At 35.0% G+C, this 25,370-nt stretch overlaps 1 protein-coding gene across 1 annotated transcript in view; it reads right to left on the bottom strand.

Annotated features, from left to right (window-relative positions):
* RASA1 (RAS p21 protein activator 1) overlaps positions 1-25,370 on the bottom strand; it is a 101,728-nt gene that overhangs the window by 14,361 nt on the left and 61,997 nt on the right. The window contains exons 7-15 of the mRNA XM_068980935.1: positions 25,117-25,169; positions 22,799-22,949; positions 20,994-21,072; positions 12,319-12,439; positions 11,559-11,715; positions 6,603-6,690; positions 3,502-3,579; positions 1,603-1,760; positions 1,036-1,112 (exon numbers count right to left, since the gene is read on the bottom strand). Of these exons, the coding sequence (XP_068837036.1) occupies positions 1,036-1,112; positions 1,603-1,760; positions 3,502-3,579; positions 6,603-6,690; positions 11,559-11,715; positions 12,319-12,439; positions 20,994-21,072; positions 22,799-22,949; positions 25,117-25,169 (962 nt within the window). The remainder of the gene's footprint in view (positions 1-1,035; positions 1,113-1,602; positions 1,761-3,501; positions 3,580-6,602; positions 6,691-11,558; positions 11,716-12,318; positions 12,440-20,993; positions 21,073-22,798; positions 22,950-25,116; positions 25,170-25,370) is intronic.

Here is a 25,370-nt window from a genome sequence, read left to right as displayed (position 1 = left end):
GGCAAGAAATCAATTATGGTACCCTGTGGTAAGTGCTATAAAGTTATTAATGCTAATGAAGTACAGAGAAACAATTTGTAATTCAGCCCGTGAAGTTTTAAACATCCATTCCAAACAGATATCCATTAAGCTGACTTATAACAGGATCTGGAGGTGTAACTAAGTAGAAAGGTAGAGAAAAAAAGGCAGTGTGCACACAGTCTGAACACAAGGTATGGTGGATGGTTTTAAAATCCATGGATAATTTACAAGCTATAAGAAGGCTGGTGCAGCTGGAGAGAAGGATATACAGAAGATTAAGAATGAGAAGGAGTAGGTCAGGAAAGGGTTCTGTATCATTACTATGGGGTTAGATTTTATCTTAAAAATAATGGGAACCACTATAAAATGTTAACCATTTAAAACAGTACAGAAATTACAGAATATAGCAAACATTCAGGCTTTGATTCTGTTAACATATATCACTTTTTTTTTCTTTGTAAGCCTGGTTTTTAAGAAGATATTTAAGGATTAACCTAATTCACTCTGGTGTGAATTGCTAAATCACACTGTCACCTGTTTCCAAAATGGGCTGCGAAAAGTATGCTGCTGAGACACAGACTGACACTACAAGTGAACAGTGTTTTAAAGAAAAAAATTTAAAAGAGTGCTTTTTTTCATGTCCATGCAAAGGATAGGAGAGGAGGAGAAACCTAAAAAGTAGGAAGAAGGGGTAAGGAAGCATCACAGGAAGATGACCACTGTCACTATTTTCTTTTTCTTGTTGTTCACTGGATGAGCAGGGTGAACAGACACTACTTTAATCGTGAGGGCTTAAGATTATAGTATATACAATTTTGCCATTTTGGTCCTTATTCTTTTTTGGACACATTCTTTCTCAACAACTAATACTTTCATGTGTACAAAAAGCAATCTCAAGTTAACACTATTTACATACCGTTATAATTTCCATTTTAGACTCTACTTCATTATGAATTTCCAAAGTATATAAAACATACTTTTTTACTTTAGAAATAAATTTCTGTATTAACTTACAGATATCAGGATCTTTGCTTTTCTTCGTTTTATTACTAAGAGTTATTTCAAATCTGTTGATGTCAGGAGGAAGATCACTAAAGAAGCATGTGGGGAGAAAAAGAATTAAGAAAATGTCCTGGCATCACACTATCTAATTCTTTTGTCTCCAGTATCGAATAAGCTCCCTATTTTTATTTCTGCTACTAACCCAGTTCAAAGTGGTAGATTTAAAACTAGATTCAAAACAGGTTTATCATTTGGTATACAAGAATACAGACAAACTACACTTTTCTAACATCTTTAACTTCCCCAAGTAAATTGTGGAAACCCTCATAAATATTTTGTATGTGTATGTTAGTAAATGCTTTTGGATTTGTCACTGAATAACTAGGTGAAAAACCATGGACATAGCACTTTACTAACAAAAGTGAACAGGTAAGATAGAAAACAAATATAGGTACTATAAAATGCCTGAGCCTGGCACCTTGTTCTGACTGGTTTAGATACAGAGTTAAAAGGAAAAAAAAAAGAAAATGCATTATGGGAAAAGAAAATCATCTAATGTAATGAGAAAATAAGACTTACTCAAAGACAAACTCTTCTGACCATACAGGGTTTTGCCCTTCCCTTGCATGAGTTTTTGCTACCTGGACGCTATTCAGGTAGATGTTACAATATGGATTAGTAAAATGTTTTACTGGGAGTTTATGGGCTTCTTCAATATGTAAAACAAGACTGCTGACCTAAAAAAAACACAAAAAGTATTACCCTAGATTTCAAGAATTACACATTAGGTTTCAAAGGCAATTATAAAAACCCAAAGTAGTGACTTATCCCCCCTCTTTTTAACGAAACATGACTTTCAGTTATGTTTTCCTTTTTAAGTGACATACAATGCAACATTCAAGCACTCAGCAAATTCTCACTTAAAAAAATCATATTTTACAAGTTATTATTCCAATTACAGTCCTACAAAAATAATGAAATATACCTTTTTTACTATAAAACCATGATTCAGAGGAAATAAAGTTGAGAAGAGGATTCTTTATTAATTTAAGTAAATAACTGTCACCTCCCAAAGCAAAATCTAACATACTATATAGTGCTCCTCTGGAAGATTTTATTTCTATATAGAGTTCCACAGCTAGAAAATAATTTAAAAATACTGATTCTACCTTCTCATTTTACAAAAAAGGATACAGATCCAAAGAAGCCGTTTTTCAGTTTTGATGCCAGAATTTAGATTCTGATTCCCACATTCTAGTATCAGGCTCTCCTTCCCTCTTGCCAACTGCTATTTGTATGGCCTTGCACAAGTCAATTTCCATGCACCTCTGCTTCCTCAAATGTCAACTTAGGATAAAGTCTACACTGCAAGTTGTTGTAAAGGTTAGAAATGATATGTATAAAAGCCCAAGTGGAAAAGCTGGCACATATATGTCCCTGGGGAGATTATCAGACTTCTGGCTACAGGGAACATTAAATTTAGAGTCATCTAAAAATAATCATTCATCCACTTCTTGGTTAAATTCACCTAGCTTACTGGAAGTTCCCATAAGTATTAATACAACAAGAGTTACTTTAGTCAATAAATACTATACTATGCTTTCCTCAAAACTCCAAGAATGTTAAATTTACTTAACTTTTTTTCAATTATCTGGGGATAACTAGAAGAAAAAGCAAAGAAATAGAAGGTATACAGTTGACTTTACATACCTAGAAAAAAAAGAGAAAGCCTAGCTTTACTCTCCATAAATGAACATGCAGGACATGTTAAGGTTTCAAAAAAGATAGGATACTACCTGTAAGTTACATAATAGGTTTCAAAAGCAATTACTATAAAAAACACTAAAGTTACCAGGATTAGTACTTTCAGTCAGATGATTTTTTTTCAATGAGCACTTTTAGTTCTTTTTTAACACAGACCAAAATAATTTTTTGAAGAAAAGAATAGTGCCAAACAATAGTTTCTGTTGTTGTTGACTTGGTATTGGAACTTTCAGTAGAAGAAAAAAGTCCCTGGTATGTATTCAACAGATGATATTAGGGACTAAGTACCCTATATAAGGCAGTAAAGTCTGCCTGCAATGAAGGAAATGTGGGTTCAATCCCTGGGTCAGGAAGATCTCCTGGAGAAGAAAATGGCAACCACTCCAATATTCCTGCCTGGGAAATCTCATGGATAGAGAAGCCTGGTGGGCTAGAGACCATGGGGTCATAAGAGTCAGACACAACTTAGCAACTAAACAACAACCCAGCAAGGATATAAGAATATTCTTCTTCATAAAGAAATAACTATTTCTCCTGCTGCTGAAGCCAAGTGGGAGCATGGCTTTAAAATGCCTGAAAAAGATTAACCTCTCTTAAGAAATCTAAAGTATTTAAAATGTTGCCCAAAATAGTTCCAAGAAATAAAGAGCAAAGTGATAAAGCAAAACACAATCACAAATCTGTGACAATCACAAATCAAAGAAAAAATTTCACCTGACGCAGGCGTTTATTAGATGTCCCTGGACTACTTTTCCTTAAGTTGCAAAATGCCTGCAGACCTTTCATCCAATCCTAGGAAAAAGAATAACAGCATTTCAAAGAAATATACTATATAACAGTTTATGCAGTTTCCAGTCATCAATTTGGGTTCCTCCTCAAAATTCAATAGTTCTTTTCTGCTCTACACTCAAGAATATCCTGCACTTTAAATATATGTTATCCCACAAAGTAAAACAGTGACCAAAAAAGTTATAATAATTTCTGCAAAATAGATTGTATTATTGCAGAATGTCTAAACTAATCCTAAGTGTCAATGAGTGATTGTTTATTAGCCAAAAAATAAATATATATGTAGTTAAGCAGTTGAGGCACCCTAAGGCAGAATTTAACTTGATACATTTTGTGAAAGGAATGCTGACTACAAAACCAGCTGATAATGTGATGACTAATTTGATGACTAGTTTTCTAATCTTTACCTTAGACCATGAAACATATAAGGGGATCTGGGTGATTTATAAGCCTTTCAAATATTAATGTTAGATATAAAATATTGCAGCCTAATATTAAAACTAAGTTGAAGATATATTCTCAAATGTTTAATACCCTACTACACTGGAGAAAGGAGAGAATAATTTTAGGTTTATAAATTATAAACATGTTCGGCATACATGTTTCTAGTAAGCTCTGTACTATTGCTTCACTCAATTATGTCTTCAGTGTGTTGGCTACTTCAATGAATCTGAATTCTGTCAGTGTTTAGAGTACGTCTTTTAATAGGCAAATTTAAGACTAAGTCAATTACCATAGCTTTTATAAAGAGAAACCAATACAATATTGTAAAGTGATTAGCCTCCAATTAAAATAAATAAATTTAAATTAAAAAAAGAGAGAAGACAATAACTAGAGATTCTACAGGTCACCAAAGTAACAAAATTTTGGAATGCCAGTGGCATTTTTGGACTTTAAGAGGTATATGAAAACATGAAATATGGAAAAGAGTATAGATAAATAAGAAAATGTTCTATTTATACATTATGTGAGATACACAAAACATACTGAAACGTCATCAAGGTGTGTAACACAATCTTCAGAAAGAGAGAACATGATAAAATAACTGAAAGATAGGAAAGAAACTTAAACTTGAGTATCCTAACTCAATTTCTAATGATTAAAAAAAATGTCAAAGTTACCGAAATATTATGAGCCCTATTTTTGCAAATTAGGGATAAATAAAGAGCCTCTTGATGAAAGTGAAAGAGGAGTGTGAAAGAGTTGGCTTAAAGCTCAACATTCAGAAAACGAAGATCATGCATGGCATCCAGTCCTATCACTTCATGGGAAGTAGATGGGGAAACAGTGGAAACAGTGTCAGACTTTATTTTGGGGGGCTCCCAAATCACTGCAGATGGTGATTGCAGCCATGAAATTAAAAGACACTTACTTCTTGGAAGAAAAGTTATGACCAACCTAGACAGCATATTCAAAAGCAGAGACATTACTTTGCCGACTAAGGTCCGTCTAGTCAAAGCTATGGTTTTTCCAGTAGTCACATATGGATGTGAGAGTTGGACTGTGAAGAAGGCTGAGCGCCAAAGAATTGCTTGTGAACTGTGGTGTTGTAGAAGACTCTTGAGAGTCCCTTGGACTGCAAGGCGATCCAACCAGTCCATTCTGAAGGAGATCAACCCTGGGATTTCTTTGGAGGGAATGATGCTGAAGCTGAAACTCCAGTACTCTGGCCACCTCATGTGAAGAGTTGACTCATTGGAAAAGACTGTGATGCTGAGAGGGATTGGGGGCAGGAGGAGAAGGGGGCGACAGAGGATGAGATGGCTGGAAGGTATCACTGACTCGATGGACATGAGTCTGAGTGAACTCCAGGAGTTGGTGATGGACAGGGAGGCCTGGCGTGCTGCAATTCATGGGGTCGCAAAGAGTCGGACACGACTGAGCGACTGAACTGACTGAACTGACCCATCCTCAAATGGTAAAGGATCTGCCTGCAATGCAGGAGACCCAGGTTTGATCCTTGGATTTGGAAGATCCCCTGGAGAAGGTCATGAATACTCACCCCAGTATTGTTCCTGGAGAATCCCAGGGACAGAGGGGCCCGGTGGGCTACAGTCCATGGGGTCACAAAGAGTCAGACTAATACTTTCACTTTTTTCACCCATGAAACAAGGTTTTATGTGTATTATAAGCTAACAATGAGTATTCAATTGTGATATTTTTTTCATGACATGAAAAATTATATGCAATTATGAGCCATAAAACACAATGGCTCATTCATCAAGTTTATTCTACAGCCAAACATATCTTCATAATTTATCAATCAGGAGCCCAAGCCAGGACCCGGAGTTTTAAAACCATCTGTCTCATATCCAGAATTGGCAAATTATCTTCTTTTTTCAATAAAGTCACATTCTTTCTTTCACCTCTAAACTACTTTCAGGTTCCTTCCACAGAGAATCAGCAGAAGAAAATACAGCCATATATCTATAAAACACCACTTAACACCCCAGAAATATTGTGGTTCAGAAAAATCAATGTATTTTTAAAAGGAGATCTTTAAAAACATTTCTTCACTTTACTTAAAATTTAATAAAAGTTTTAATAAAGGCACTGCACCCGGATCAATGGCTAATACTGAAAGAAAACATTATATCTAGACTTAGAAGAAAAATAGAAAAATTCCTCAAATTTTTACTTGTGATGACAATTTCTATTTTTAGATACAGAGTTCAACCAGTGAAGAATAGCCAACGCTTATTAGCAAAACTAACTGACTTACCTTTTTGAGTGTACTGAGAATATCCACAACCTTTCTTCAGAGAAGATTTTAAATGAGCATTCTCAGTTGACCCAAACATCATAAGAGTATTTTAAGGTCAATTTAGAATGAAATTTTCCCAATAACCCTTCACTACTTCTTTCAAAAATTTTTTTACACATGAAAGTTCTTATTGCTTAAAATAAAAGATGATTTGATTCCAGGCATCTTTTTTTATCACCTTAAGTGCATTAGGTTTCTATTCTAGTTAAGAAAATATGGACTGAATAAAGGTTTATAGTAGCTGAAAAAACATTTAACTTACCTCTGCCTGTTCTGGAGTTTCTCCTGCAAAGTAGAAGATGTAATGTTCTTCACTGAAGTGCTGAACCACTATCTGGAAACAGTTTGGCCTTTAAAATACAAACAAAAAGTTATTAGGAAGTCCAACAAAATGTACTGATTACAGCACTTATACCAACTTTAGAAAAAAAATCAATATAATTATATAATTTATACAAAATTAACAATTCATTAGAGAAATAATCCACTGTACTAAATTACTAAAAAGAATATGTCAGCTGCATATATTTTAGAAAGCTTTCTGTCGGTACTACTGAAATCTATCAAAGTTTAAAAACATTTCAAAGTACTATGTAAATTATTTTAAAATAGAAAAGTTATAAGAAAATTGAAAAGTTAAAAGAAAATTGAAGCATAAGTGCTAGAATTGCATATAGCTAATCTAAAGACTTTAAAACAAATAAAATGTTACTAAACTTGCAGCTTAAGGATGATATATAATATACACTTCTATGTACTAAGAAAAAACTAGACATTTGGGATTTTTTAGACCCAAAATGTTCTTAATGGCTATCTCTCAATAGATTATGGGTAATTTTAATTTTCTTCTTTATAACTTTAAAATGTTTTTTAAAAACTGGCCATTTTTCATCTGTTAAAATGGAAATATCAACAAGCTTATTTTGAGGATCAAATGACCTAATGCTGCTGCTAAGTCGCTTCAGTCGTGTCCGACTCTGTGTGACCCCATAGACGGCAGCCCACCAGGCTCCCCCATCCCCCAGATTCCCCAGGCAAGAACACTGGAGTGGGTTGCCATTTCCTTCTCCAATGCATGAAAGTGAAAAGTGAAAGTGAAGTCGCTCAGTCAAGTCCAACCCTCAGCAACCCCATGGACTTCAGCCTTCCAGGCTCCTCCATCCATGGGATTTTCCAGGCACGAGTACTGGAGTGGGGTGCCATTGCCTTCTCCGAATGACCTGATAGTAGCATACAATAAATATTAGTTCTGTTCTTCCTATCAGTTCAGTTCAGTTGCTCAGTCGTGTCCAACTCTTTGCGACCCCATGAATCGCAGCACGCCAGGCCTCCCTGTCCATCACCAACTCCTGGAGTTCACTCAGACTCATGTCCATCGAGTCAGTGATACCTTCCAGCCATCTCATCCTCTGTCGCCCCCTTCTCCTCCTGCCCCCAATCCCTCCCAGCATCAAAGTCTTTTCCAATGAGTCAACTCTTCTACACTGCATATAATTTACTTGACAAGTAAATACAATATTAGTAGTTAACATATTTTTTGAAGACGTGTTGTTTTTCCAATTAGATTTGAAAGTTTAAAATGACCTTCAAACTTTTGAAATTTAATAAGTGTTATTTGTATTTCTTGCTTTCACCAAAGAAATATCTTAGACCTTGGTGTTAGAAGGTCATAGCAAAATACCCAGAGTACAAGCTTAACATATGGATTAAAGATAAAAAACCATGTCTTCAATGCTTTAAGGATACCATAAAACAGTGGAATACGTCAATTGAAAACTTTTGATTCTGAAAGTGGTTTGTACCAGACTAACCCTCCTGGATGGATAAAATATAAACTAAACAAAATACAACTGTATGAAGTCACTGGAGAACAATGAGGTGGCTAAGACTTGAGGGACCAAGATATAATGAGGTGAGACTGACATTCTCCACAACTGTTCTTTTCAAGGTGTTTGCCAGTTCCTAAACTGTTAAGGGCAGGAAGCTGAGGCGATAAGTAGAAAGCATCTAAGAGGCTAAGAAGCTCACCAGGCACATTCAGAGTTTCACAGTGTGGGGAGAGAGAAATGAGTTCAGGGCCTTTAGATGAGGAGGCTTTCTGTTGAGAAACCTGAAGGGCTATGCTTTCAGAATTAAGAGCAAATCAGAGATAAAATAGCCTTCACCAAAACTTCATATTGATCTGCCTAGGAATCAACTGGAACTACCCCTATTCTAACTTATCTGGCAGAACAGTCCTCTCTGGAGGCAATAACATTATGTATAGCTTCTGCAGTTTGTCACATACTATATCCACTATTTAGTCAAACATAAGCTGACATCACAGGAATCAGGATCAAATGTCTGAACAGCTGAAAGAAAAACAAATGAGAAAGACCTACATATAACACAGATGTTGAGGACAGATACAACTTTCAAATATTTTTCATAGTAATTAAAATTCTTTGAAAAAGGTTAAAAAAAGAGAATTTTGTTAGATAACTAGAAATATACAAGATGACTCAAGTGGAAATTATAAAGTGGCAAATGTAATAAATAAAATTAAGACCTCAACAAATGCATTTAACTACAGAAGAATAGTGAACTGAAAGACAAATCAGAAGAAAATATCCAACCTGAAGCACAGAAAGGAAAAAAATTATGAAAAACATAGAGGAAACTGTTTAAAAGACACATGGGATGTAGTGGATGGTCTATAACATGCAACATGAATTCCAGAAGATTCAAGTGAGCGTGGCAGCAGGGCTGTTTAAACAGACACTAACAGAGAACTGTTCAAAACCGACAGGAGACATCAGGTCTTAAGAATAAAGAAGCTTTACAAACACCATAAATTTCTAAAAGTATTTTTTTTACAGTAGGCACATATTGATTTAACCTTTGAAGATCTAAGATAAGGAAAGATCTCAAAGCTTCCAAAGAAAGATGAAATAAGTATACACCTTGAAGAAAAAAAAATATATCCATAATCTCTAAAAGAGAAAACAATTAGAATGAGAAAATTTTAGAAAGTAGAGACTAAGGCTAAAAGTAGAGACAAGGCTAAAAGAAAATAATCACCAAACCTAAAATGTAATATCCATCAAAAACATCCTTCTTAAACAGATAAAACAATAAGTACTGCCACAGTAAAAGATTCAGCCTAAGAAAAGATACAAGTACAAAACTCCCATGTAAATATTCAGTACAGCAATAACTCTGTATGACTGAAATGTCTTTCGACTTGTGCTTCTGAAACAGTTAATATTTAAAGTAAAGCAGTATTAAAAGTCAGAAGTTTAATATAAAGAAACAGGAATATTAGAGACATCTCAATAATATTGAAAAAACCTGGAAAAATTGCACAGCTACACAACTAAAGCACTGGAGCCAACAGCTGAAGGGCAGTGCTGACCAGCATTCCTACACCACAGGCTGGGTGTGCATAGCAGTCATCTCTACTGCTGGTAGAACTTTCACATTAGACTCCACCCAAATGCTCAAGGTAAGTCAGTATACTGGGCTCTATGCTTACACAAAGCAAGAAATATACAATGACTTTATCTATTTGATAACACAACAAATAGTGTAGTCTCAGGATTTTCAGTAGTTACTGGAGGAAATGGTCACTGCTCCTTTCTCTGGCACTGTTTGCCACCTTCGCTCTCATGAAAAAGTGGCTCTGTGAGAAAAACCTAGTATACACAAAGTAAGGCAGAGTAGCAAGACCGAGAGGAAGCCAGAGGTCTGATCCTACTACATCTGAAGGCCAAGTTTCCCATATTGTTAAGTGAGGGGAAAAAAATCTTAACTCCTATCTTACCCAGATTTGTCTTTTTTTTTGGACAGCTGTTTTCAAGAGATATTAAGAAGTGTTTGGGGCTGGGTATCAAGCAAGAGTATCAAGGTTAAATGAATTCATGAAATACTTCATAGTATTTTATGATGATTCACATAGTATTTCATGATGATTCACAGTATTTCATGTTGATTCACTCTTGATGATTCACAATACAAACTTGGGCTACAACTTCAAAATGTCCTGCTGTGTGGAAAATTATTTGTCCAATTCAGCATCTCCCAAACCTATTCGACCACTTAAAAGAGGCACTGTTAAATTTCAAATAATACTAATGTGATCTCCTAAACACAACTTGGAAAAAATGACAAGCTTGTATGCTCTGCAGGTATTTCTCTTGACGTTTTCCCAACTTAAATAGGAAAAACTGAAGTTGCCTAGTAGAAATGCCATCCTGGAGCAGAAAATAGATTGTTAAAAATGTGTTGTAATTATCTGTGTTTTCTTCATCATGCCTGTGTGCCTTACTCAGTCACCCAGTCATATCTGACTGTTTGCCATCCCCATGGATTGTTCGCCCACCAGGCTCCCCTGTCCATGGGATTTCCAAGCAAGAATACTGGAGTAGATTGCCATTTCCTTCTCCAGGGGATCTTCCTGACCTAGGAAGTGAACCAGCATCTCTTGTGTCTCCTGCATTGAGAGGCAGATTCTTTACCACTGATGCCACCTGGGAAGCCCCCATAGCAATACGTAATAAAATTGCTTGCTAAGTATACCCAAAAACACTCTAGAACAGATTCATAACAGATAGTCCATCAGTCAATCTTTAAGCGGCCAAATCGGTTTATTAATAATACTGATGGTGAAAGGTAAAGAAAGGCCCTTGTTAAAAAATCTAGATGGAATTAAGTGCTGAATTTGCCTTGTGATGTTCAGGATTTACTTCTATTTATTTTTTTAAAAATTGTGACATTAATGTAAGAAAAAAAGTTTTAATTTCAAATCTGAAATACTCTCTCCTCTTTTCTATTGAAATAATTGTTTTTATACTACATCTTTCTTAGGAATCAAGTTAATATAGTACAACTGAGTGATCTAGTACTATCAGATGCATTGAGTTAACCAAGAATGATAAAATAGGAGAAAGGCGACAAGAATCAAAGTCATTCGAAAGACTGGCAGTAAGTGCAGGGCAACACACTGCATACAGAGTAAGTCTTTATACAAAAGATCCATAGATTTCTATGTGATATAGTGGAAGTAGAATTTTATGCATAAGTTAGTCTAAAAGAGAAAAACAAAAATTATCCTAGAAAGTAAATGTGACATTTTCAGATGATTTTCAGGCTCTCAAAATTGGTTTGCTTTGAAATGATCTGAACATACTATTTTATTATTAAAACAATTCCAAAAATATATAGGAAACCAATTTCTTACCTGCCAAAGAGACTTTCATGAACAACATAGACAGAACACACGCTGAGATCTATTAATCCTTTTGGTTTTGTAGCTCGTTTTTCACTTTCAAAATAAATAAGTTGGGCATCACTGCCCTCTAAGATAAAATATAAATTTTTCCACCTTTTTCCCTTTCCTGTTAAAAAAAAAACAAATTGTTTTCCCTTAGCCAAATAATGAACTATAAAGTCACTGATAGTAAAATCATAAAAATGATCATTGCTTAAAAAAAGTCAAATATATTTCATATTTAAATTTTTATTCCCAAAGCTTCATAAAATGAGAAAATCCTTACAAAATGAGAAAATGTCTGTAATCTATCTGTAGAAAAATATTTTGTTATATTCCTTGTTTTAATGAATCACAAGGTAAGTGACAAGGGTACCTTAACAGTGTATTTAGAGATTTCATTACAATAAATCATTAAAATTCTCACTTAGCATTAATTCTTTTCTGGTCATAAGGGAAAAAAATCTCTTCTGCTAGTCATGCACCCCTCATCCCCCACATTTCTTAATGCCAAACTGAGGCAAATATATAAGCTAGAAACCTCAATACCATGAATGTGATAAAAGTCTATATGAATTTTCACTTTAAAAAAGTTATGGACAGGTGACCAGGGGACCAAGAATCAGATGCCAACTTGTTAAATTCATATCTCAATGATAAGATTTATGCCCAGTACTCACAATGTTTCTATTAAGAAGCTGAATCTTTAGTCTTAAAAGTTTACACTTACCTTTTTTTAGAAGATAACCTTTTTTAACAATATTTTTATAAAAGGCATCCTTTGTTTTACGACGAATTGTATTATAAATTTCCTTGCCATCCACTGCATCATTGAGTACTTGTTCTTGATCCTGAATTTTCAAAAATATTAAAATTATTTCATGAATTCTTGATGGAAATGAAGTAAAATCTACTAAACTACCGACTTAAAAACCAGATTGTGCCTGTCTAGACATTAAAAAATAATAATACCAAAATCTAAAATAATGTAACATATATATTAAGAGATTCTGCTTTCCAAAGAAATTTTCAAAAAGGTGTCCTTACCATTTCTCAAGAACTATTTTTTAAAATACAGTTTTTTGTGTGCTTTATAGCAACACTGTTTTGAAAACATGTATTTGTCCCAGCATAACTGATAGATTTGGACCAATTTGAGCATAAAGCAAATTCATGTTTGCTTATGCACAATTACATCCTCAAGAAACTCTAAGTGAGTGCAGAAAGCTGCACCCAGCTGAAATGAGATGCCTGGGAATATGCAAAATACATCCCAAAAGCCTACCGGCCTGCACAGATTCACTGAGTGTTATAACCCATATCCATCCAGCCACATCTGGCGTCCTAATGTGTCTGATTTCAGATAGTCCTCCTTTTTACCACTTCCCACTATTTACAACCCTTCTGATGGCCTCTTCCACAAGAAAACTTCAGGCCTTTTTCAAGGTAAAGTGCCTTATTTATTGTACTACTTGATGCGAAAGTAACTGCTGTTTTTGCATTGTTGGACTCTGCCATCTGATTTTGGAATACATTCTTAAATAAATGTGGTTATGTTATACATGATTTTAATGCATATTTCTCGCTTTATGCTTTTCTGCCAATGACTTATTACTTGCTGTTTAGCTTTTAGACTGTGGAAATGATGTTAACACAAAAAACAAATTCGAGTGATTTTTTTTATTCGAGTTCAAATGCATCGTAAAGCAGTGGAGATAACTCTCAACATAAACAACACATTTGGCCCAGGAACATGAACATACAGTGCAGTGGTGGTTCAAGAGGTTTTGCAAAGTAGGCCTTGAAGATGAAGAGCATAGTGGCCGGCCATCGTAAATTGACAACAACCAATTGAGAGCAATCATCAAAGCTGATCCTCTTACAACTACCCAAGAAGTTGCTGAAGAATTTGTGTCAATCATTCTACAGTATTTGGCATTTGAAGCAAATTGGGAAAGGTGAATAACCTCCATTAAGTGGGTGCCTCATAAGCTGACCAAAACTCAAAAAAAATCATTTTGAAGTGTCATCTCTTCTTCTACACGACAGTGAACCATTTCTCTATCTGATGTGCAACGAAAAGTGGATTTTATACAGTCAGCTCAGTGGCTGGAGTGAGAAGAAGCTCCAAAATACTTCCCGAGTCAAACTTGCACCAAAAAGCAGTCATGGTCAGTGTTTGGTTGTTTGCTGCTGGTCTGACCTACTACAGCTTTCTGTATCCTGGCAAAAACATTACATCTGAGAAGTGTGCTCAGCAATTTGATGAGCTGCACCAAAAACTGCAATGCCTACAGCTGACTTTGGTCAACAGAAAGGGCCCAATTCTTCTCCACGAGAATGCCCAACTGCACATTTCACAACCAACACTTCAACAGTTGAACAAATTTGGCTGTTAAGTTTTGCCTCATTCACCATATTCAGCTGACCTCTCACCAAATGACTACCACGTCTTCAAGCATCTCTGACAACTTTTGCAGGGAAAACACTTCCACAACCATCAGGACACAAGAGTTTGTTGAATCCTGAAGTATGGTTTTAATGCTACAGGAATAAACAAACTTATTTCTCAGTGGCAAAAATGTGTTGATTGTGATGGTTCCTACTTTGATTAATAAAGATGTATTTGAGCCTAGCTATAATGATTTAAAATTCATGGTCCAAACCCGTGAAAACATTTGCAACAACCTAGTATTTAAATATATCTTACCTATTTAGCACATATAAAAACTCTGCTAATTGTTACTAGTTTCTTATCTTTATGTGTCACTGATGATGCTTTTCAGTGTTGTACCCGTAACTCCACCTTTCCCATAATCCTGTGGGGTTTATTGCATGGTTTTATATGACCCTGAACTATAGGAAGGCATGTATCTTAACTGCTAAATCCCCACAACCACCTATAATAAAATAATTAGGATGTCAGGAAGAATATAAAGATATAAGTGCCTTTATAATGATCTTCCCCAAAGAAGTCAATCTTCAATATTACCATTTAGTCCAATGGACCCAATTTTAGTTTTTAGTTTCTTGTTTGAGCAGCAAGAATTAATATTTTATGACTTTTTCTTAGAGATTCATGGATCCGGCTGACCATTTTATATCTAAGATATGTTATAGAATTTTCATGAATCCTCTTTTTTCCTACATCTTGAAACACTCTGCTATTTTATCATCGTAGGAACCATTTCATCATGACTCAACAATTATACTCAAGTATGCTGAAGAGAATGGCAAACCATGGCACACAGACCAAATCCAGCCCACTGCCTGTGTTTGGACGTAGTTTTACTGGAACACAGCCAGGGTCATTGTTTTACATACTGTGTGTTGTTGCTTCACTACAAAGGCAAAGTTTAAGTAACTGAGACAAAGACTGAATGACCCACAAAATCTAAAATATTTAGTATCTGGTCCGTTACAGAAAAGTCGGCCAACCTTTGGCCTAGAGGCTGATGCAACAGTGAAATAAATCAATTTTATTGCATCACCTTTGGCACTTTTTACTTTGTTGCCAACTACTGCAGCATCTTTCAAAAAATATAAAAGGCCATCTTTGTTATCTGTTTATTAGTTTTCACTGAGTGCAAATAAAAATTCAGAATTCTTAATTTTCTGCCCATATTAGCAAAAAGAAAAAAGTGAAAAAGATGTTTGACAATTATAAAAGGAATCAGATGATGAAAGCAAAGCAACATCAATACTCTGTGACCTACTAACTATGATGATAAAATTGATTTTGATAAGCAAAGTTTCAGACTATAATTCTTGATATGGTAATATCCTTGATGAATTGTCTCAAACTCAAGAATGTGCTGAGAAAATGTTGTATTTCTAGGGAAATAAAGGAAATATGGTGCACTCATCTAGTTAGTGATTCAATAGAAAGGACATCATGGAATAATTTGTGACAAGAAATCTAGATAAACCTGTTTCCTAACAGAAAATGAGGATTCTTAAAACTTTTATAATTTCCATCAAGATTTACTCATATGGCTTATAAATGGACAAAGGTATTTCACATTTAAAGGTTACTGGAAGGAAACATATAATGTAGAAATGTAAAAATTCACCATATTGATCATTCTAATTGATGTTTATAAACCTAAAAGTATATTTACAGAGTATAGAAGACTGTACTATCCAACAAAATTATGAAACAAAGTTTTCCAAAGTATTACAGCTAATGTTGCAAGAACAAGAAAGAATCAAACTAGAATGCAGCTGAAATATATTTAAAATCTAGAATCAGTACTGCATTTTGACAGTAAAAATGTGAAAAGAACCAGAGAAATTATAAGCAAGAACTATTATAAAAGCTGTATCTGAAATTAGGGTTTACAAGATGGATATGATTCAGGTCCGTACAAGACAGTGGATAACAGTTAGCTGCCTTCTATTTCAGGAACAAGCCTTTATAACCAAGGAAATATATGCATAGTACATCATGAGAAACACTGGACTGGAAGAAACACAAGCTGGAATCAAGATTGCCGGGAGAAATATCAATAACCTCAGGTATGCAGATGACATCATCCTTATGGCAAAAAGTGAAGAGGAACTCAAAAGCCTCTTGATGAAAGCGATAGAGTGAAAAAGTTGGCTTAAAGCTCAACATTCAGAAAACAAAGATCATGGCATCCGGTTCCATCACTTCATGGGAAATAGATGGGGAAACAATGGAAACACTGTCAGACGATATTTTTGGGCTCCAAAATCACTGCAGATGGTGACTGCAGCCATGAAATTAAAAGACACTCCTTCGAAGAAAAGTTATGACCAACCTAGATAGCATATTCAAAAACAAAGACATTACTTTGCCAACTAAGGTCCGTCTAGTCAAGACTATGGTTTTTACCTGTGGTCATGTATGGATGTGAGAGTTGGACTGTGAAGAAGGCTGAGCACTGAAGAATTGATGCTTTTGAACTGTGGTGTTGGAGAAGACTCTTGAGAGTCCCTTGGACTGCAAGGAGATCCAACCAGTCCATTCTAAAGGAGATCAGCCCTGGGATTTCTTTGGAAGGACTGATGCTAAAGCTGAAACTCCAGTACTTTGGCCACCTCATGTGAAGAGCTGACTCATTGGAAAAGACTCTGATGCTGGGAGGGATTGGGGGCAGGAGAAGAAGGGGACGACAGAGGATGAGATGGCTGGATGGCATCACTGACTCAATGGACGTGAGTGAATGAACTCCGGGAGTTGGTGATGGACAGGGAGGCCTGGCGTGCTGCGATTCATGGGGTCGCAAAGAGTCGGACATGACTGAGTGACTGAACTGACTGACTGACATTTAAATTCTTATTAAATTTCTAATAAAGTTTTTTTTTGTACTAAACCTTCATTCTTACTACTTCAAATTATTCAGAAAATGACCAAGAAAAAATTTTTTTAAGATACACTGCACCCAGATGATAAATAGTGATGACTGTGTCCCTAGTTGTATATATTTGTACCTATCAATTTTTATCACAGTAGTGATAATATTTACTCTTCAGTACAGAATGGGGCATATTTGTCGTCTACCTGGTGGCTCAGTCAGTTAAGACTGCCTGCTATGCAGGAGACCCAGGTTCGATCCCTGGGTCAGGTAGATCCCCTGAAGAAGGGAATGGCAACCCACTCCAGTATTCTTGCTTGGAGAATTTCATGGACAGAGAAGGCTGGCAGGCTACAGTCCTTGGGGTCACAAAGAGTTGGACACAACTGAGCCACTTTCACTCCCTCATTTAAGACATTACAACATTGACATTTGGATTTAAATACCTGAATTCAGGATTATATAAATCTTTCCTATTCAACATAAAGGCTGGTCAACTGATATACAACACCTACATTAGAAGACACTACAGGCAGGGACACCACTTCATGTTCCAAGTTTTGGTAAGTTACTAGATGACAGGAGGGAAGGCTTCTCAGCCTATTCTTTCTACAAAGTTCTGGAGAAGGAAGTCTCATACATTCCTCCCAAAGGGAAGCAGATTATCTGATTGGTGAGAGTCTAACAACCACTGAAGCAAGTTTTCGCACAGAGGTTAGGTGTGCAGGCTCCTACTTCAGTTGTAAATCCTTTTCTCAGGGAATAGCTAAGAAAACTCATTTGATAAATGAATTCAATAAAAGTTCTTTGAGTGCCAGTTCTTGAGATACATCAGTGAATAAATCAAAGATCCTTACCCTCAAGGAACTTAACATTCCAAAGATGGAGAGAGATAATAAACATAGTGAATAAGAAAACTGAATTGTATGTTAATAGACGGTAAGTGCTCTACAGGGTAGGGCAAGTAGCAGCAATAAATAATATGTACCAGTAGGTCTCAATTGTGAAGAAATTTGAAAGAAGAAAAAGAATGAGGCGAGTGGATATTTGAGGGAAAGTCATTTTGGGCAGCGTGAACAGCTGTAGCAAAAATCCTAATGCAGCAAAGATCCTGACATATTTTCTTTTTAATAGCAGAGAAGCCAGTGTGAGTGGAGATGAGTGAGAGAGAAGGATGGTAGGAAGAGTTCAGAAGGACCACGGGACACTGCACTAGGGTCCTGCACGCTACTGCAGGGACTCTAGCTTTTACTCTGGATGAAAAAGACCACCTCTTAGTATCAAACAGAGGCGTGAAATGGTCTGACTCACATTTTAAATGGATCCCTCTGACTGTGGTACAGTTTTAAAGGGAAGTTGGGAGCAGAAGGAGGTTGAAACAAAGAGATGATATTCTCTGTTAGAATCCTGCTGGCAAAGATAGCTAAGTGTTGGCATTTCTCAAACTTCTATTGGAACATACTTTCACTCCAGGCCCAAAATATTTCTGGTGATGGTTAAATTCTATATATACTTTGAAGGCAGAGGTGGCATGATGATCCTGACAGTTTAAATATAGAGTATAAGAGACAAAAAGAAGAGTCAAGGATGACTTGATGCCTTAAGTAATTTACTTACCTTCTCTGGTCCCATTTTCCTATCTGTAAAATGGGCGTAATTACAGAATCAACCTCATCAAATTGTTTAAAAAGTTAAATAAATTAACACATGTAAGACATGGTGTCTAAAATAGTGTTCAAAGGGCTCCTCCTTTCTTCTAGTATCTGTCTCAGGAAGTGTTAGTTCCACCAAGTAAAAGACTTTCTCTTTCAGCATCTTACCCTGAGTAGGGGTATGCAGGGTAACCTTAGGGAGAATGAACTGATTCTGTTAGCTAATCACTTTTACAATAATGAAAGGACATTACTAGCCTTTGGGTTCTCTAACAGTTAAGAATCCTTCTGAGAAGGGCAGGTAAGTGTTATGATTCTCAAATTTTTCTGTAAACTACTTTCACTCCAGACCCAAAATAACTGACTTCAAATAGCATTTAATGGTTTCTATGAAGTAATCAAATTGCTCTGTAATCAGCATCAGTTATTTCTGAAGTACTGAAAGCATTATAGGCACTTTTGCAAATGACAATACTTGGAAGTTTGTTCAGTTGTGAAACAGTGACACAAGAATAAGACACAATGTATGTCTGAAGTAAGTTTAAGTTTTAAAGCTATCTTAAAGTTTACAAAATGTCAAATGCTCCTTATTTTTCTAACTATAAAAAGTTTAGTTAGAAAATTCTAATAAGACAAATTTAGGATGGGAAAAATGCGTGCATGACTTGTGAGCAAATAAAATTACTCAAACAGCCAATCTGAATTAGAATGCAGAATACAGTAACAGAAGTGAGTGGCAGGATCCATCATGTGTAGGTAAAGGCACCTCTGATCCAATAAAAAGATCCTAAGCAGTGGTTTCTAGAAAGCACATACCATACTACATAAAAAAACGGTAGGCAAAGTCTGCCAGAACTGCCAACAAAAGGGTTGGGTGGGTGTGGGTGTGGGTGTGTCTATGTCAGTCATATCTGATGCTTTGCATGGACTGTAGCCTCTGTCCATGGGATTCTCCAGGCAAGGATACTCGAGTGGGTTGCCATGCCTTCCTCCAGGGATCTTTCCGACCCAGAGATTGAACCTGGGTCTCCTACATTGCAGGCAGATTCTTTATCATCTGAGCCCCCAGAGAAGCCCCAACAGAAGTGGTACATAATTGCTAACTACAGATATTGGGAAGGTGTCAACAAGGAAGTGAAACTTGAGATGTAAACCTGAAAGGCAAAGAGGAAGAAACTGACATGGAGTTCACAACAAAGCACTGGAAACACAACACAAAACTGCCCTCATGAACTTTCCATCTACCAGAAAAGCATGAGGAAATGAAGCAAGATTATATTAAAATGTGACAAGATGATTCCTAAATTTATATTAAGCATCAGAATAATGTTTCTCTCTTAAGTAGCAATTAATAGTCGGTTATAACCATCATAAACTAATTTGTTAGGAGGAAATAATGAGACGCTCAAGACACTACAAAAAACCGTGGAAGTTTAGCGGGGACCCAAAACCCCTCACAATCCTTCTTTACATCCCGGGAAATTCACTACCCCCATTTTCCACATAGGAAAATTCTTAATCACTCTTTTGATGCACCTTTTACTTACCCTTTACCCACCACACTTTAGGAAGTATGGGCAAGATACAGAAGCTATAATCACCTAGGCATTAAGCACCTAGCGTTCAGCAGGAGCTCGCGTTCAAGGCCAGCCCTTTTAATGCTCTGCATTTCGGTCACTCTTGCCTTCTCTAGGACCTTGTACATGGGGTACTGCCACTATCCCATCCCTCACCCACCACTCACTTTCCTCAAGTACACACATGCTCAAAACTCTCTCACCATAAAACTACCAGCAAATAAAACAAAGAAGTTACAAGTTTAAACCCCTTTTTGCCCTACATCATCTTCTAGCTACTGTTTTTTATTTTCTTTACTTCCCAAGAGCTGCCCTGGTGGCTCAGATGTTAAAGCGTCTGCCTCCAAGGCGGGAGACTTGGGTTTGATCCCTGGATTGGGAAGATCTCCGGGAGAAGGAAATGGCAACCCACTCCAGTATTCTTGCCTGGAGAATCCGACGGACAGAGGAGCATGGTAGGCTACAGTCTATGGGGTCGCAGAGAGTCAGACACGACTGAGTGACTTCACTTTTTTTTTCCCCCCAAGCTCACCTAGATAAACTTGGCTGTGATTTATTCTTGCTGTCTCCACTTTTGCCTCCAACAAACTCACTCCTTGACCCAGTGCAACTTGGTTTCTGTCCCCACCACTCCTTCTACTCTCAAAAAGCCACCAAGGACTTCCTAATTATCTAGAACCAACATAAAAACTAAGAGATTCTCTTACAAATATTCACTTTCTGAAAGAATCGGAATCATCAGCAGTTTTAAATTTTATCCAATTTCAAATGCATGGATGTGTGCATAACCATATCACCAAAAAAGCATTTTAAATTAAAAAGCTGATTACTGCAAAAAGAAAAAACAACACTGACCTGCATGGGTACAGGTTCCTTAAGATAATACCCTTCAACAATTTGTTCTTTTCGATAGTGATCTATGATGTCCCCAATGCTGTTAAAATAAAAATTACTAACACTGACATAATTTGTCTCATAAAAATTGCAAATCTTAAAAATACACACAAACCTTGTTAGCAAGGATTATCTGTTTGCAAGTTTTTTTCCAAAGTATATAGCCAGAATGTAGTAATAGAATACATGATCATTACAGTCACATTACTTTAGAAAAGCAAGAATGTTCCTAATATTGATTTACAGGTCAGAAATACTTGACTCAGAGATTTCAGTTTTCCACACACATAATCCAAGCACCACTATATGTGAGGAAAGGATTAAAAGTCTACTTTTTTTTTCTTTGTGTTTTTAGACAAAAATATCTGAGAGATTGAACAAGAAATGACAGACAAATCACATTTATTTAGCAAGTAGTGAGTTCAGGTTAAAGTTAAGAATTTTTATCATCCGAATGATAAATTATCAAAAGTTACCATCATTTACATATTCTGCTTTTATAGTAAGATGGAGTCATAAGACAAATAGCAGGTGAAAGCAGAAACAAAAAAGGGAGGGAAGAAGGGAACGAGGGAGGAAGGAGGAAGGAAGGAAGACCAGGAGCTAATCTTATATGTAGTATTACAGCTACAGCAGGAAAGGTTTATTGATGATTTTGATAAAAATGCTACAAAATATTAATATTTGGAAAATGTTACAAATAAAAAAACTGAAAATAAAATGACATTATATAATGTATTTTAACACAAACTTTAACATGAGTTTTTCTAAGTATAAAAATGTTTCTCTATAATCACTTTGCCATTTTACTGTCCTAAATATGTAAAACCTAGAATTTTTAACTTTCCTTTAATACACTAGAGGAAATGATATTTTAGTGACAGCTAGGCAACATTTCTCAAAACATCTTGTTAATTTATCATTTGATTTTTTCATGTTTTTCCTACTGATCCAATAACTGTTTTATATACACATAGGTGTATATTTATATATAACTGGATATATATTCACTATTTTTCATAGTTGTTCCTACTGAAAGAACAGTTGAAATGTATATCTTTTATCTTTGGAGATACATATGTATATATATACACACACATATATATTTATCCCTGGTGATAAAATATCTTTGCTATACTACAAAATTATTTCGAATTAAATATAAATAAAGTATAATGTTAAAAAGCAAAACAGAAGACTTGAAAAGATTAATAAAAAAGTACAAATGAATACGAACTAAATACCAGAGACAGCATTTAACATGACAGGGTGAGGGGAATGAGACAAGCGAAGAATTTTAAAGGTGAAGAGTAGGAACCAACAATTACAAATTAATACCAGCTTGGGAACAACCTAATATTGTTGGGTAACATTATTAGTAAGTCTTAGGTCATTCTTTAACCTTTTTCCTATTAAAATGTCTCACTGATAAAAGACTAATACATTTTCTTTTCTTAGATTAGATGTTCTGTTGTCCTACAGTTAACGTATGACCTTACTAACAAATTTGCTGCAAATAACCTGTGCATTAATAATCAAAAAATTATATACATTATTTTGGAACAAATAAATTATTAATTTATATTTATGTTTGACAATGTCTACAAAATCCTTGGACATGACAACCAAATTACATTAAATGTCTTATAATTTCAAATATTACAGAGTCAGAAACTTTTATATAATTTTGATTCTGATAAACTATTATGATATTTCAACTCTACTCACCAAAAGTAAAAGATAACTATAAATTTCTCCCAACTTACCTGTTATAATATCGGCCTCCCATCATAAACTGATTGTTCGGTGTTGGACATATTTTAAACCGCTGAATATTTTCACTGGTCCGAAAATAAAGTGAATAGTCCCCAGGAGTATTATCTGACGGTCTCACAAGAAAACTGCAGACTTGACCAACTGTAAAAGTTAATCTGTTATTTTATTCCCTAATTATCAAATTAAAAAATAAAAAGAGTTAAGTAGTATAATTACAAATTACATTCAAAAGCATATACAAATTTTAATTTTCACCAGGTACTTGTTTTATAATAAAAAAATCTTAAGGCAATTATTTTTTTCTATTTTCTGGTTTATGAGTCACAACCACCCATAATGTTACTTGTCTTTATTACATAAAAATACAGGGCAGAAGTTTACAGCAATGACTTCTGGTTAATAATATATATATCTGTCATAACTTGGAAAGAATACTGTAACCACAGGTAGGGGGTACTGGGTAAAACTGCTACACTGTTTGCAAATCCCATGGTAAGAAAAGTCAAAAAAACAGTTGAATTGAATTTTACTTTCACATACTCTGTACTTAATACTTCTGATTAAACATTAAAAAGTCATAATTGTAATAAAATAGTAGCAAAAACTTATAAAGGTAGATGAAAACAACTGAAATATTTGTGTACCTAATCAAAATTAATACACATACACTATATTTCATTTAAAAGGCATGATCTTACAAAATCATAAGCAGCAAATTATTATATATCAGATATTTCATATTAATTTTAGAGAAGTCTTTTTGACATCTGCAATTAGCAATGACTCTTACCACTAAGATGCTTTTCTACCTTTTTTCTGTTTAAGTCCTAATGACATAGGAAAGATCAGAACTTTATTGCTTTTGGGAAAGCACAATGAAAACTTAAAATATCAGATGTTGTTCTGTAAGTTACTAATAGTTCCAGTCATCATGCCAAATCACTTACTACCAAGTAGTTTTATGTTCAATACAAAGAACAGGAACTACTGCAAAATTGGGCATGCAAGCGCTTATGTGTACTTTTCAGGGCAGGAAGTCACCAGACTCTTAAAAGAGCACATGACCCAAAGAAAATAAAAACTAATTTAAGAAAATTAAGTTTAGTTCTTTTTTAATTTACATGCCTAAAACAACAGTGAGTGCCTCAGGTATTTGGTGCAAATTCAAAAAATATAAACTATATTCAAAATTCAGTAAATTCATTAAAAAAATATTTTGATGTCACTTTGAAAGCAGATAGGATGTCATTTTGGTTTAGCATTTCATCTGTTACTGCCATATGGCATTATCATGTTCTTTATTTCTAACCTATATCCTCACAATATAATTGAATACTTAATAAAACTGCCTCAACTGTTTCAGAAGAACAAAGTGTTAATTAAATTAAATGTAATACCTCGTGGCTTGAATAGTAACTCAGATAACAGTTTTAAATAATCAGTGGTTTATTCACTGTATACAGAAACTACTGAACTCTGGTCGTTTTTTTTTGTTTGTTTAAAGAACTAAGACTTATAAATTACAGATTATTACTTAAACTTGTCTGAAGGTCTTCTAAAGTATGGCTTATTAAAGACATATTTGGTAATTAAATTTAGTCTTAAGTTTTAGTTAGGATGAATGATGGAATACTTTTTCTTTTAAATAATAAACCCACAACAGTTTCAATTTTTATTTTGCCTATCTCTGTAACAACAGTTTTATGAAATATTAAAACCACTATATTTTCAATAAGGCCCGAGTATATAATTCTACAAGTGTATAAAGATAAATTCAAGAACATTTGCTGCACCTAAACAATAAGAAAATGAAAACTTAATATTGCTCTATAGGAGACTGATAATAAATTATGGTATTTATACAATGGAAAGTTTATGGTCATTAAAAAGAATGAAATTTTAAATATGCAGATATGGAATAATCTCCCAAAATATGTATTAAAATGAACAAAGTGTGTTGCATGTTCCTGTGAGAATGTGTGAGGAGGTACGTATAAAGGTTTACGTCACGGTAAGGAAGGCAGGCACACACAGACAGAAAACTTCTAGAAATACAGGCAAAGACTCATCTGGCACTGCTCCTAAGGAAGACTGTAGGGGCCTGGTCCAGAAAGAAAGCACATTGTGCACTGAACTTTATACTGCACTTGTGTTTTCCACTAAAAAACACCAAAAATACCAATTTCTCTGTGCTGGGCAAGAAATTACAGTATGCATAAAAATCAAAAGAGTGCTAAAGGCAAAACACATGGTAAGTGTTTTATTCTTTTTAAATAACATTAGAAAAGTAAAGTGAATATACAAGTACCTGTCATTAGTAAATTATAAGCTTCTTGTTTGGAAATTTTCCCATGGAACCATCTTAAAAAGAAAATAAAATATGTAAATCAAAAAGTCTTTCGCTGTTAACTAAGTCAAAACTAAATGACTAACACAATACAGTTAAGTTTAATTCAAGCTGACATGTTGAAATAAATGTAATGCAATTCATCAAATGACCTCATTCCTTTGACATTACTTTGTAAATATCTGTAAACAGATGTTTTGTAAACAACAAAATAT

The sequence above is a fragment of the Capricornis sumatraensis genome, chromosome 9, assembly GCF_032405125.1.
Source record: "Capricornis sumatraensis isolate serow.1 chromosome 9, serow.2, whole genome shotgun sequence".
NCBI lineage: Eukaryota > Metazoa > Chordata > Mammalia > Artiodactyla > Bovidae > Capricornis > Capricornis sumatraensis.
Note: the sequence above shows the minus strand (reverse complement) of the source record. Positions and strands in the feature narration are given on the sequence as shown.